The sequence below is a fragment of the Lacerta agilis genome, chromosome 1 (assembly GCF_009819535.1).
Source record: "Lacerta agilis isolate rLacAgi1 chromosome 1, rLacAgi1.pri, whole genome shotgun sequence".
Taxonomy (NCBI): Eukaryota; Metazoa; Chordata; class Lepidosauria; order Squamata; family Lacertidae; genus Lacerta; species Lacerta agilis.
In genome coordinates this window covers 5,669,979-5,683,906 of record NC_046312.1, presented here as the reverse complement: position 1 = coordinate 5,683,906, position 13,928 = coordinate 5,669,979, and the positions used below count along the sequence as shown (strand labels likewise).

General features: G+C 44.8%; 1 protein-coding gene across 1 annotated transcript; it reads left to right on the top strand.

Moving 5' to 3' along the window:
- Nucleotides 1–3,184: 3,184 nt before the first annotated feature.
- On the top strand, nucleotides 3,185–13,777 carry TBPL2 (TATA-box binding protein like 2). The gene is made up of 7 exons (XM_033172913.1): nucleotides 3,185–3,485; nucleotides 7,312–7,718; nucleotides 8,853–8,940; nucleotides 9,932–10,023; nucleotides 11,572–11,739; nucleotides 12,233–12,327; nucleotides 13,373–13,777. Exons 1-7 carry the CDS (start codon nucleotides 3,435–3,437, stop codon nucleotides 13,450–13,452), a joined length of 981 nt encoding a protein of 326 aa, XP_033028804.1. The 5' UTR covers nucleotides 3,185–3,434; the 3' UTR covers nucleotides 13,453–13,777.
- The last annotated feature ends 151 nt before the right edge of the window (nucleotides 13,778–13,928 follow it).

Here is a 13,928-nt window from a genome sequence, read left to right as displayed (position 1 = left end):
GTGTGTGTTTGTGCATGTTGTGTGTTTTCTCCACCCATCCTCCTGGAGTAAGTTTTCGTGCAGCTGACTCTTGTTTCCCAAAGCTCAAAAGGTAAAGGACCGCTGACCATTAAGTCCAGTCGCGGATGACTCTGGGGTTGCGGCGCTCATCTCGCTTTACTGGCCGAGGGAGCCAGCGTACAGCTTCCGGGTCATGTGGCCAGCATGACAAAGCCGCTTCTGGCGAACCAGAGCAGCACACGGAAACGGCGTTTACCTTCCCGCCAGAGCGGTACCTATTTATCTACTTGCACTTTGACGTGCTTTCGAACTGCTAGGTGGGCAGGAGCAGGGACCGAGCAACGGGAGCTCACCCCGTCGCGGGGATTCGAACTGTCGACCTTCTGATCAGCAAGCCCTATGCTCTGTGGTTTAACCCACAGCGCCACCCATGTCCCAAAGCTTACACCATAATAAATGGATTAAAGATGCTGCAAGACTTGGCTTTTCCTGCACAGATTAGCACTTCTACCGTTCTGGAAGTTTCCCCCCTTTTTGAGGTTTTTTTTTCGTGTTCTCAGGCCTACTTTGCCAAAGGCTTGAAGTGAAATCTTACACCTCTGTATTGGATGAAATGGCCTTGAGTCCTCAAAAAGCTTACACCACAGTACATTTGTTAGTCTTTAAGGTACCAGAAAACACTTTCTTTATATTAAACAGTACTGTCTTTCTCACTTGCTCACTACCAGAGTCCCTCATATCAGCACCTACAATTTCTAATAGAAAACCCTCTGGTTTTTTATATAAAAGTTAGTTTAAACATTTTTTTCACTTCATTATATATCCTTTCCCAGAATGCTTTTATTATCTTACAAGGCCACCACATATGGTTAAAGGTGCCTTTTTTTTTCCTTTCCATTTCCAGCAGATATTTGTACCTGTCTCTTTCACAGCGCTGCAGTTGCTCTGTATCTGGTAGTGTGAGTGGCCAACATGCCCCTGAGGGCACTAGCATTCCCATCTTTTCTGGCATGCTCGCTCTCCGAGGAGGCAGGCCATCTTCTCCCCTTCACTCAGTACTCAGCGTCTCGGTGAAGACTGCACAGCAGAGAAGGCCTTGTGCCCTGGTAGATCAGCCAAAACACAAGCACTGCCTGCGGTATTAATGTCGATCGCCCAATATAACGCCAGCCTCCCTGTAAGGCACAGACGAACCAAGACATCTGTCCTTGCCAAAGTCTAGTCTATAACTGGTTCCTGGTCCATTAAGTGGAAATAAACCGAACCTTTCAGGAGCCGAGATGGAGTGGAAGGTGTTATGTATTGACGTTCTCACCCTAGGCCACTAGGGGTGTGTGTATATAGTTTATTCTGCTGCAGTTTTCACTCAGGTCCGCACATGCAAATGAAGGATTGAAAAGTGACGTTCAGGGATTGGGTAACTACAGAAAGTTGTTACTGTTGCATTGTAGCTGAGTTCTATATAAGCAGGCTGCTGAGCCCTTCAGCTCACTTCTGTTCCAGCCTGAGAATAAACAAGAGCTGCCTGAAAATCACTGTGTCGTCTGCTGTGTCCACCCACAACTTAACAGAAGGCCTCTCTAACACCCTTAAGGGAAGGTCATAGCTCAGTAGTATATATAGGTAAGGTATAAGACCCCAGGATGGTTAAGTCCAGTCAAAGGCGACTATGGGGTTGCGGCGCTCATCTTGCTTTCAGGCCGAGGGAGCCGGCATTTGTCCACAGACAGCTTTCCGGGTCATGTGGCCAGCATTACTAAACCGCTTCTGGCGCAATGGGATAGAAACCAGAACGCACGGAAACACCGTTTACCTTCCTGCCGCAGCGGTACCTGTTTATCTACTTGCACTGGTGTGCTTTCGAACTGCCAGGTTGGCAGGAGCTGAGACAGAGCAACGGGAGCTCACTCCGTTGCGGGGATTCAAACTGCCAACCTTCTGATCAGCAAGCCCGAGAGGCTCAGTGGCTTAAAACACAGCGCTCGGTCTGAAGCCCTGGAAAGCTACTGCCAAGACCATGATACCTTGCCAAGCTAAATGCGCCAATGGTGTAACTCGGTGGAAGGCACCTTCCTGTGTTCTCTGCCACAGATTAAAACGGAAGTCAAACTTTATGGTCTGTTACTTTTAATCCCAACAAATCCCAAGACGTCTTTATTCATCTGAAAAGCCTCTGCGCTTGGATTCTGCCAACCTGACATGCCACATGTTTAATGCTTTGTGGGTGTCCTTCTAAGCTCTTTTACTTCTGTTGAAGTGCTCTGGTAGACGACCAGTCTTCCAACCGGTAATGCAGCTTCAGCTGGCTATCTGCTCTTCCAAGACCTGCTCTTCGTCGCCTTCAAAGATCTCCGGAGGAACAGAGGGAAACCAGAAGAAAAAAGAAGAAGAAGAAAACCAGAAGGTCACATCCGTACCATACACCCAAAGCACATGGCTGGGAACTAGTTTGTGAAGGGTACTGGGAATTGTAGCTCAGTGAGGGGTGTGAACTACAGCTCCCAGCCATGTTCTTGAAATATATGGTGTGGATGTGACCCAAGACAAAGACTCTTCTTGTTCTCCAGGAGGCCATGTCCAAAATTATCTTGCCGCTGAGATGCATGCTTTATACATTGGCAAATGTCCATGAACCAGCATCTGAGCAGACACATTTTTTCACAGACAAGCTATTTTCTTTCTTTTTTTCTCCCCCCTTTTTTTCTTTCTTTTTAATATTATTTTTATTGTTTTTATATAAATACATTGGGGAAAAAACTTTCACATTTGTCTTTCCATTCATTTAACATTTTGGCCTTTTAGGGCCAAACCCTCCACATTATTTTCTAATATCTATTTCTTTATACTCTACTTATTAACTCAATCATTGCTTTAAATCATCATATCCAACTTAATCACTGCAATTTCATATTTACGACGACATATTTTCATGCCTGTTTTAACTATTTGGCTCCCCGTGGAGAAATGCTGGAGGTTGTTGCGGTGATGTAAAGGGGCACATTAAACTACAATTCCCAGGCTACACTGGGGAAAGTTGTGCCTTTTGAATCCAGTTTAATTGCGAAGCCTTTATATGACTCAAGTTCTGGTTGCACACCGTCAATTGGAAGTCAGGTGTTAAAGTATGACCAGCACAGCTTTGCCTGGGTAAGCCTACGAGATTCTCCTGCATACACCAACAGATCTAGAGAGCAGCCAGAAGAAATCTCCCAGTGAATAGCTGCTCAGGCTTCCTTAGACCACCTGATTGCCTTTTCTCCAATTAAGGGGGTTTCTTAATTCAACTCACCTGTAGTCATTTACTCCCAACACCACTGGCTGGAGAGATGATCTCTAGGTTGCCACAGCAGTTTCCAGCTTCTTTCTCCATTGATACTATAACTGGGAACCGTTGACCTGCTCTTCTGTTGTGATGTGGAATAGGGAAACCAAGCATGGATGAGGATTTATCACTGGAAAACTACCTGGACCAGTGTACAAGCCAGGTAAAATGGAGGATACTGGGGATTAATCTATTTTGAAAGGGCAACTGGTTTCTCCCCTAGTATTGTCAGAGAGTCAAGGAAAACCTCTAGGCCTTTCTACTCCCCTTAGTAAGAGGGCAGCTACCTGCTTTTTACTGTGCAACTAGCAAAGCCCACAGTCACGCTATTGGAACAAGTTGAGCGAGTGTGTTGTTTCCACATTTATTTCGAATGATTCTGTTTATATTATTTCTGTACTGCTCATATTGCTTAGTGTTTAGGGACATCTTCTCTGGCGATCACTCGTAGCCAAGTAAGATTGTCTTCCATGAACACGGTCTTAACAGTTACAGGTAGGTAGCCGCGTTGGTCTGCCATAGTCAAAACAAAATAAAATTTAAAAAATTCCTTGCAGCAGCACCTTAGAGAACAACTAAGTTTGTTCTTGGTATGAGCTTTCGTGTGCAGGCACACTTCTTCAGATACACAGTAAGTCCATAAGTAACTGTGGAGGCCAATTCTGGATCCACACGTCCTTCCACAGTGGAGGCATTGGTTGATCGCGGTGTGGATTTGCCAAGCGTGCCTACCTCTTAGCACGTTTCGTCCTTGGGTCCTGAGTTCGAGTGTCTTCAAAGCCCATGACACCTTTGGTAAAGGCTGTTCTCCAATTGGAGCGCTCGCAGGCCAGTGTTTCCCAATTGTTGGTGTTTATATTACATAGAGTAGTTGCTTTAGAAGACGATAATCAGGCATCCGCACAACATGACCAGTCCAACGAAGTTGATGTTGAACACAGGAAGATGCCCAATATTGATTCGGCCTATTGGTCCATGTGGGCCAGTAGGTTCAACACTGGTAGCAGGGTTTAAGGCAGGAGTTGGTCTCAGTCCCCCGTCAGGGATTGTACCTGGGACCTTTTGCATTCAAAGTATGTGCTGCACCACTATGAACACGGCTAAGTAAGGTGGGCAAATCTAAGTGTTCCAAAATTGCAGATAGCGAGCTGAGGCTGAGTGTTGTTGGACCTTCTAAGAAGGGAAAGTGTGCTGGAATGTGTGGGATAGCACAACACCATCTAACCTCATAGAATCCTACAGTTGGAAGAGACCACAAGAGCCATCCAGTCCAACCCCTTGCCAAGCAGGAAACACCATCAAAGCATTCCTGACAGATGGCTGTCAAGTCTCTGCTTCAAGACCTCCAAAGAAGGAGACTCCACCACACTCCTTGGCAGCAAATTCCACTGTCGAACAGCTCTCACTGTCAGGAAGTTCTTTTTTTTCTTTTTTTGTAAATAATTTTTATTGATTTTTCCTTTAATTTTAACAGAAAAAGAAGAGAAAAAAATACAACATAGAACTTGTAAATACAAATAATATAAAAAGCTTATATTACAAAGAATATATATCACTCTTATCTTTTACACTTACAATTTTCATCCCTTCCCTTCTTCCTTCTTATGTCTTCTCTAAATCATATTTCTATGTTTTGCACATCAATTCCTTTTACCTCTAATAAAGTTTTCCCTTGTCGGATTTCTTTTTATTCTCACATTCTCGTATTCGTCTTTAGTGTCTTTCCTTATTTCTTAAATATCCTTTTACATTAAATAACTTTACGCCGAGTGTTTTATGCCATCCATTTATATCTTACACACCTTGTCCAAATAATCTATAAATTTTCCCCTTTCTTTTCTAAACGTTTCTTCCCCTTGCTGTCTGACTCTCATTGTAATTTTTGCGATTTCCATGTATTCTGTAATTTTCTGTTGCCATTGCTGCACAGTTGAACCTTCTCTTCTCCAGGCTAAACATACCCAGCTCCCTCAGCCGTTCCTCATAAGGCATCGTTTCCAGGCCTTTGACCATTTTGGTTGCCCTCCTCTGGACACGTTCCAGCTTGTCAGTATCCTTCTTGAACTGTGGTGCCCAGAACTGAAACTGTGGTGCCCAGTCAAATCAGAAAAAATGCCCAGAAACAGATCACCTGGGAATGCCTTTACATGGTGCAGTAGCTGTGGATTCAATGCGGTAAACATGGCCCTGTGAGGGGGAAAGCCATGGCATTGCTAGAATTGTGGTCCTCTGTTGGTGCAGAGTATTTTGAACGTATTATTTGGGGGGGATCTGGCGTAGAGGAAAGGTTCCCCCTGCTCCTAACACTAGAACCCACGGACCTCAAGTGAAGCTGAATGGTGGGGGAATTCAGGACAGATCAAAGAAAACAGGCAGTGCACAGTTAAACTATGGAACTCACTGCCACAGGAGGCAGTGATGTCCACCAACCTTGATGGCACTGAAAGAGAATTGGACAAATTCATAGCGGAGAGGGCTATACAATGGCTATGCTGTGCCTCCGCAGTTGGAGGCAGCCATGTGTGATGGATTGGCCCTAGGGTGGAGGAGGTATGACATCCCAGTGCAGAACGAGTTAAGCCACTTTTGTCTTGACGGACAGTTCATCCTTTGGGGGCGGGGCAATCCCTGGTTTAAAAGGAGGGAACGGGCCCGTTTTGGCAGTTGAGAAGAGGGAGGGTGTGTGTGGAGACAGGGAAGAAGAGGGGTGTGGGGCCAGGATAATGGTGGTTAGGCTAGGATAGGATGAAGATCAGTCGGTTATACTGAAAGAGTTTATACTTTAGATGTAACTAAGCTGATGACCTATTGAAGTACTTGAAACATGATGTTCTGAAATAAATAAAGACTTGTTTTTGTTGACCCAAGAGAAAAGAGGCATTCATTTGGTCCAGCGATATATGGATGCTCATGAGGAGGTGATCTCAGGGAAAAGACAAAACTGACCTGCAGGGTGATAGTTTGTGTCTTGGAGTTTCCCTCAGGAGGGGCAAAGCGGTAGAAACCTCAGTAAGGCTACACAGCAGTTACTAAAAGGGTTTAGCTAACTGACGCAGGGGGGGGGATCTAATGAGAGAGAGCCCCAGAACTGATAGAGCTGAGAAGTATTCTCAACCCAGGAGCCCAGAGCAAAATATATATATAAAACAGGCCACAACAGCTGGACAAGAGAACCCCGTTACTAAGTTATCCCTAGTTATAATAAAAGGGTGATTATCCACACAGACGGACCTCCAGGATCGAGGTGGGGTGGATAGAAAAAGTGACCCGGAACACCTCAGAAATTATACACTTGGTAACTGTAAGATCGTCAGTGGTTGCTCATGAGTAATCAGCCAGAAGCCTAACTTCTAACAACTAAGTTCTTTATTGTGCAAATATTTACAGTGGAGCTAAAGTAAAAACGTCCATCTCATCCCTCAGCAGAGTCCAGGAATGACAGTTTCCGTTTCTTGGTCCAGCACAGGAGGCGCGGGATTCTGAACCCCCGCCTCCCCCTTCCACGTCCTTCCTCCCTTCGAGATCGGAGCGCGGGAAAAGGTCCCTGTTCCCCGCTTCCTGCTTGGTGTTGAGGCTCTGTGATCCTGACACAGCCCCTGTCCCGACTCCCTGCTTCCATCTCCCCCTCCCCACTGGAGGAGTGGTCTCCTCCGGAGGATGACGAACTGCGGAGAGGGGGAGGTGGTTCCCTGTACCGCAACGGATCTGGGAATGCTACCTGTTGGGGTGAGGGGGGTTTCCTGACAGTAACAGAGGGGTAGTGGACAGGGAGGTTTGTCGCACCGTGCTTCTGAATCCCAGTTGCTGGAAGTCACAGGAGGGGAGAGTTTCTCTTGTGCTCAGATCCTGCTTGCTGGTTTCCCACAGGCAAGCCACTGTGAGAACAGGGTGCTGGACTAGATGGGCCATTGGCCTAATCCAGCAGGCTCTTATGCCCTATTAACGCAGAAGTGTGATGACTGTTTTCTGTCTCTCCCATGTTGTGACAGGATAACTTTCCACCAACCAGCCCACAAGTTTCTGCTCCCATGAGCCCCTTTGCGGCAGACTTGCCTCCTTCCTCCTACCCGGGTGCATCGTTTCATTCTCCACCCGACCAGACCCACAACTTCTCGATTGACCTCAGCTTCCTGCCTGACTATTTAAGCCCGGATAACAAATGCCAGGGCCGTGGCACAGTATTGGGGGAGCAGCACAGCTCTCAGTCAGGATCGCAAGACAGTGGCATCTTCCTGAATGGTAGTGACCTGTCCCAAGAGAGGGATGAAAATGCAACTCAACCATTGCCCGATGCTTCTGGGATGCCCGATGCCTCTGGGACTTGTCTTCCCATGAACCCGATGACTCCTATGACCTCTGCTTCAGAAGGTTCCTCTGGCATCGTTCCACAGTTGCAGTAGGTTCATTCCTGTTAGAACGCCTTGAGGTTTGGGTGACTTAGATTGAAAAGATCTCTTGCAGTTTGCAGAGTTCAAAGGCTTTATTTATGCAGGAACTGTTTACGGGATGAATGGAGATAGGAGAAAAAAAGCAGACATCTCATCTGGAGAAAACACCAAACAACAAATGGCTTTGCTTTTAAGGGATGAAGTTAACTTAAACACAGAGGTTTACCAACAAATTCTGGTTAGATTTCTACACAAACAGTGCCCCCGGTGGGTTAAAGTTATATATGTATTAAGTACAAAATCAATAGATGGAAATATGGTTGCTTTTATCCAGCAAATCATTAATTTTTTTTTATTCATTATTATTTTTCTATGTTTTTGGTTGTTCTTATTTTTATCTGCAAGTCACCTTTCCGTCGGGGAAAAAGGCAGGGTATTACTACTACTGCTGCTAGCCACTTTGGGGCCTTCTCCCTGAGGAAGTGGGAGACTGCCACAAGGTTGCTAAGTAATGGCAGCATGTTCTCTTCGCTCTTGTTTGCTTATCTTTAGCTCTCAGGTACGTTGTTTAAAATGTGTGTTGGACCTGCTTTGAATGTACAGTGGTACCTCAGTTTATGAACTTAATCCGTTCCGGAATTCCGTTCTTAAACCAAAATCGTTCTTAAACTGAGGCACGCTTTCCCTAATGAGGCCTCCCACCGCCGGTGCCCTTCCACCATTCAGATTCCCTTCTTAGACCGAGGTAAAGTTCTGAAACCAAAACACTATTTCCAGTTTTGCGGAGTTTGTAAACCGAATCGTTCTTAAACTGGACTGTTCTTCAATTGAGGTACCACTGTATCATTTGAATGTGCCCAAACTAGCAAGGTCAAATTTATGCAATCCCAACAGATGTGGCTGATTTCCCTGAACCAATTCCATCTAGGAAGAAGGAGGAGGAGGAGTTAGGAGGAGGAGGAGTATGATGGACATTCAATTTATGGCTCAGTACTGAAAGGAATGGCAGATTTGCTGTGATGCATCCCATGAACTTATCCATGCCACTTCTGAGCACTGAAGGAAGGGCACCTTTGTCAATCTGTTGCATCCCCTCGTAAATGAAATCCTAAATGTGCAATGTTTCCCCCTTGTTCTCCTAGGAATATAGTGGCCACTGTAAACTTGGCTTGCAAGCTGGATCTCAAGAACATAGCCCTTCAAGCTAGGAATGCAGAATTCAATCCAAAGGTAAGCCCCAGGGAAGCTGTTTGGTGCCATTCCTCTGAGAAATTGTTCCCCTTTGAGATTCTGGTTGGGCTCAGACTTGGTGGACTCTAGATATGGAGGTGCTGGGGTAGCACAGTCGGTAAGACATGAGACTCTTAATCTCAGGGTCATCGGTTTGAACCCTACGTTGGGCCAAAGATTCCTGCACTGCAGAAGGTTGGAGTACATTACCCTTGTGGTCTCTTCCAATTCTACAATGTTGAACTATGACTTTGAAAGGCCACGATTCGAATCCCCACCCAGCCATGAGGCTCATTGGGTGACCTTGGGCCAGTCACTATCTCTCAGCCTAACCTACCTCACAGGTTTGTTGTGAAGATGAACTGGGGAGGAGGAGAACCTTGTACACAGCCTTGAACTCCTTGGGAGAAAAGGTGGCATCTAAATGTAATAATAGAAAGGGCTTGTGGAAAATGGGTCTTGTAGATTCCTTCATTGCAAGAGCCTCAGAAATAAGGATGAGCATGGCACAAATACAGGCACAAATACAGGATGAGTGACACCTGGCTTGAGGGCAGTACATGTGAAAAGGATCTAGGAGTCTTGGTTAAGGGGGGATATGATAGCCATGTTCAAATATATAAAAGGATGTCATCTAGAGGAGGGAGAAAGGTTGTTTTCTGCTGCTCCAGAGAAGCGGACACGGAGCAATGGATTCAAATTACAAGAAAGAAGATTCCACCTAAACATTAGGAAGAACTTCCTGACAGTGAGAGCTGTTCGGCAGTGGAATTTGCTGCCTAGGAGTGTGGTGGAGTCTCCTTCTTTGGAGGTCTTTAAGCGGAGGCTTGACAGCCATCTGTCAGGAATGCTTTGATGGTGTTTCCTGCTTGGCAGGGGGTTGGACTGGATGTCCCTTGTGGTCTCTTCCAACTCTAGGATTCTATGATTCTAGGCACACTTGTGAAAATGGATTCACAAGGTAGTAATCTGTTTTTTTCCTGAACTTCAGAGGTTTGCTGCTGTGATCATGCGAATTCGAGAACCAAGGACAACAGCCCTCATATTTAGTTCCGGCAAAATGGTCTGCACAGGAGCAAAAAGGTAGAACTTTACTATGAACCCAGAATAAACGTAGCACTGACATGGCGGGCAGGATTGAGCTTTCTGCAAATCTTAGCTTTCTTTCTCTCCTTCCGTTTAAATACGTTTTGCCTAGACACGTGACTCTGAATATAAGGGTTGGAAGTGTTGTGGGTGACGCAAGTGATATTCTGGAGGCTGGGTTGCGATTAGTAAGATTTACAGTGGGGCTTTTCATTGCCCACATGGTCCTCTGTCCCTCCCAAAGGATAGCAAAAAGCCTGTAATAAATGGTTGAAAGTCAGCACATACAGATTTGTATGATTTGAATAATGTTTACATTGCACATTTCACAGAAGAAAAGGGAGACATGCTTGCAACACCCCAATTCTCAGGCCCCAGTTATAATTTTCCAAGAGCTCTGGACAAGTACAAAGAAATAGGGTCTGTCCTGACAGATAAATAAATAGGAACAACTGGAACAATGTGGGAAACATTTTGTTTGCTTGTAAGCAATTTTACCCCACAGAGTAGCTGAAAAAGGCTCTCAGAGCACATTACAAATATCACTAACAAGCCTGTCTCTGCCCTCAGGCCCACAGTATAAAGGAAACGAGCCAAAAGGAAAAGAGATTTATTGGGGGGGGGGTTATTGATATTGTGCATTTGGAAGCAGTAGGGTGAATAAAAACAGACCCTTCTTGAAATAAAAATTGCCCAGTCCAAAAATACAGTTCAACAGCTTTACTAACAGAACTTGTTGCAAAACAGACTTGCAACAGTAATGTTACATCCAAACTACAGTATTGCATAGTAACATATGCTTGTATGCTTGTCCACGCATAGGTTAAACACCTTAGAAACATGAAATTACTTCACCCAGAGCTGAAAACAAAACTCTGCCTCTTCCACAGCCTGTATTATACTCTGAGGCTTCGTTCCTGGAGAGAACCAATTGCGCGCCTTTCTCTCCGGCTGCTTCCAGGGAGAGACCAAAGACCAACTCACACAAAACGGAGATTTGCAGCCAAATACCTTTCTCATGTGATCTAAGTTAAAACTCCCCGTGACAGCTTGCAGGGAGACATTCTAGGTTAATTATCATCTGTTAGGCTCTCTGTTCCTCTTGCTTAGCTTCGATGGAATTTTCCAACGTTGCAGCAATACACATACAGAGTCGTTTTCCATTTCGATGTACAATTACACTTAATGGGGAGCAGGGAGCAAACTCGGGCCACTAGACCAGCTGGGGTGGGAAATGGCTCAAGGAGAGGAGTCAAAAGTTGCAGCCTCTCACCAGAGTCAATGGGGTGGCCCTGCCTCCCTTGGTTCCTTCTGCAGCAGCCTGATGGAAGGTGTGCTGTCCAATGACAGCTGTTGGAGGGGGAGCCTGACAGAGCTGGCTTCTCAGCCAAGCAGATGGTGCTCCTCTTGCCTTCTCTCCCTTCTGCTGTAACCTGATGGAATCATTGCCAAGCAAAGACCAACCTATAGCCCTCCTGAAACCGTTGGTGGCTGGATTTCTGTCCCATGCCACCCACCCCTTTTTTGGTGTGTGTGAACCTGCAGTGAAGAACAGTCGCGGCTGGCAGCCAGGAAGTACGCCCGTGTGGTGCAGAAGCTTGGATTCCCTGCTAAGTTCCTGGATTTCAAAATACAGAACATGGTGGGCAGCTGCGATGTGAGATTTCCCATCCGGCTCGAAGGCCTGGTTCTAACGCATCAGCAGTTCAGTAGGTATGTCCATCCATGCCGCTGTTGGAAAGAAAGAGAAAACAGAACATTTGCTCTTCCTGTTTGGGGGGCAGATGCTGTATACAGCTTGGGGGTGTTGCAAACTGGGGAGCACTTTGCCCTCGGGGCAAGATCACGTTCTAGTCCTCTGCTGCTTTACACTGCTTGTGAATGGAGGGTTTGTATCGTTGTGGTGTGCAATGGGTTTGGAGTAAGCGGTCATATGAACATGGCCTGGTGTTGATATTGTATTCTCTCACATATTTCCACACTGATGCTTGCTGTTTCTGCTAACTTGGGCTACCTGTGTCCCTCATAACCTTTTTAGAAGCTGCTTCCTCCCTTTTCGTTTGGAAGAGGGTAGACGCTCTTTTGATATCTCACCCTCCCCCCTTCTGATGCATTAAACCCCAAAGTCACATAAAACCCTCCCATTAGTCACATACAATGTCAGATGACTTTCTAACTTCATGTATTTTAATTCTTTCTTAAACAGCTATGAACCAGAACTGTTTCCTGGCCTCATTTATCGAATGGTCAAACCACGGATTGTATTGCTTATCTTTGTGTCTGGGAAAGTTGTATTAACTGGTAAGTGTATACAGCACAAACTAGGAGTTTGCATGTGAAGGGGAGGAAAAGGCTATAGGCACAGTCTGTTGGAAACATCTCCAGTGCGAGCCTGTATGGAAGCCGTAAAATGGGACATCTTACATTTGTTCTACTAAAACATTTCCATGTGACAATCAGTACAATCCTGTACCTATCTATTAAGAAGTCTGACTGAATTCAGAGGGGCTTATGCATAGGTTAGTGGTATGGGACTGCAGCCTAAGAACAGTTTCATTTTATTTTTTTATGCTTGGAATGCATTGCTTGTGAAAATTTATGCAGGAGAGAGAGAGAGCCCAACTGCTGAGCTATACACCCAGATCAGTGTAGTGTGATGATCTCGGCTTACTGACATGTGAAATGCGGAAAGCATTTTAAGCATCACTTCTGCCCTAAAACTATAAGGAAGAAAAGAATTTAAGGTCCTTTTCTGAAGCCTGCAAAAATATTACAAGATACATAATGGTGATAGGATAAGTGTGTGTGTGTGTGTTTGTGCGTGTGTGTGTGTACACACACCACATGTGAGAAGCGGGAAATGGGATAGCTGTTTTGGAGAAAGTGTGAACAGTGTAAATTCTTAATGCAAAAACTATTGATTTATCATTGAAATGGATAGCTGGCAGGTTTAAGAAAAACGAACCCAATCAGAATGCTGTGGTGGTGACTAGGGAAAATAAATGTGAGAGATTTGTCTCTGTTCAGGCCAGAGGTGCAAGATGCTGAGCTAGAAAAACAGTTTGTCCAAACTGACATGGTAATTAACATTATAAGCCAGGAACTGACAAGGAAGGAAGGTGTCATCTACTATGGTAGGCTTTTCAACCAGTCTAGTGGAGATGATAGAAAACCATCCCACTCTGATAATGGAGTTCAAAAGAAGATAATGGAGTTCAGAGAACATTTTTAGGGCAATGCTCCTAACTATCCTCCCATTTCTGTCTCTCTTTCCCACTTGCATGCACGCACACCCGCATTTCTTATGCATGTTATTAATGCTAATTTCAAAACCATTTTTTCCTAGGTGCCAAATACCGTTCTGAAATATATGAAGCATTTGAAAACATCTATCCAATCCTGAAGGGCTTTAAGAAAGCTTCTTAATTTTTTTCCTGATAAATTGTATAGTTTAGGCGAGTTTTAGCATCAAGTATAAAATTCTCAAACACACAAATTGACTGTTGACAGTCAAATACTGCCTCTGTTACAATTTGACGCCATCAGTCCGTTTCATCGTATTCTTCTTCTTGTGAATTTCTTACAGAAAAGGCTATGAATTTTGAACAGTGTGAAATGTGATAAAAGAGATATGAAATACAGAAACCAGTTGTGTAAGAATACTTTAGGGAATGGGTTAGCGTCTTGGAATACTGTTGGAATCAAAAGGTTCCCCATTTTTTAAATGTATTTTTGTCTAAAATAAAGATAAACCACACTATTAAAGTACTGGTGTAGTTGTTTTTTTTTTTAATTATTCGTTAAACAGTATGTAGTTTAGCCATATTGGCTGAATTTGAATGTTAGTGTGGAAGGCCTAGTTCTAGCGCATCAGCAGTTCAGTAGGTTGTATTTCTTTGGCG

Coding starts and splice junctions, on each gene's coding strand:
- TBPL2 (XM_033172913.1), top strand. CDS start 3,435: ATGGATGAGGATTTATCACTGGAAAACTACCTGGACCAGTGTACAAGC. Junction 8,941..9,931: donor ATGCAGAATTCAATCCAAAG/GTAAGCCCCAGG, acceptor CCTGAACTTCAG/AGGTTTGCTGCTGTGATCAT. Junction 12,328..13,372: donor TGGGAAAGTTGTATTAACTG/GTAAGTGTATAC, acceptor ATTTTTTCCTAG/GTGCCAAATACCGTTCTGAA.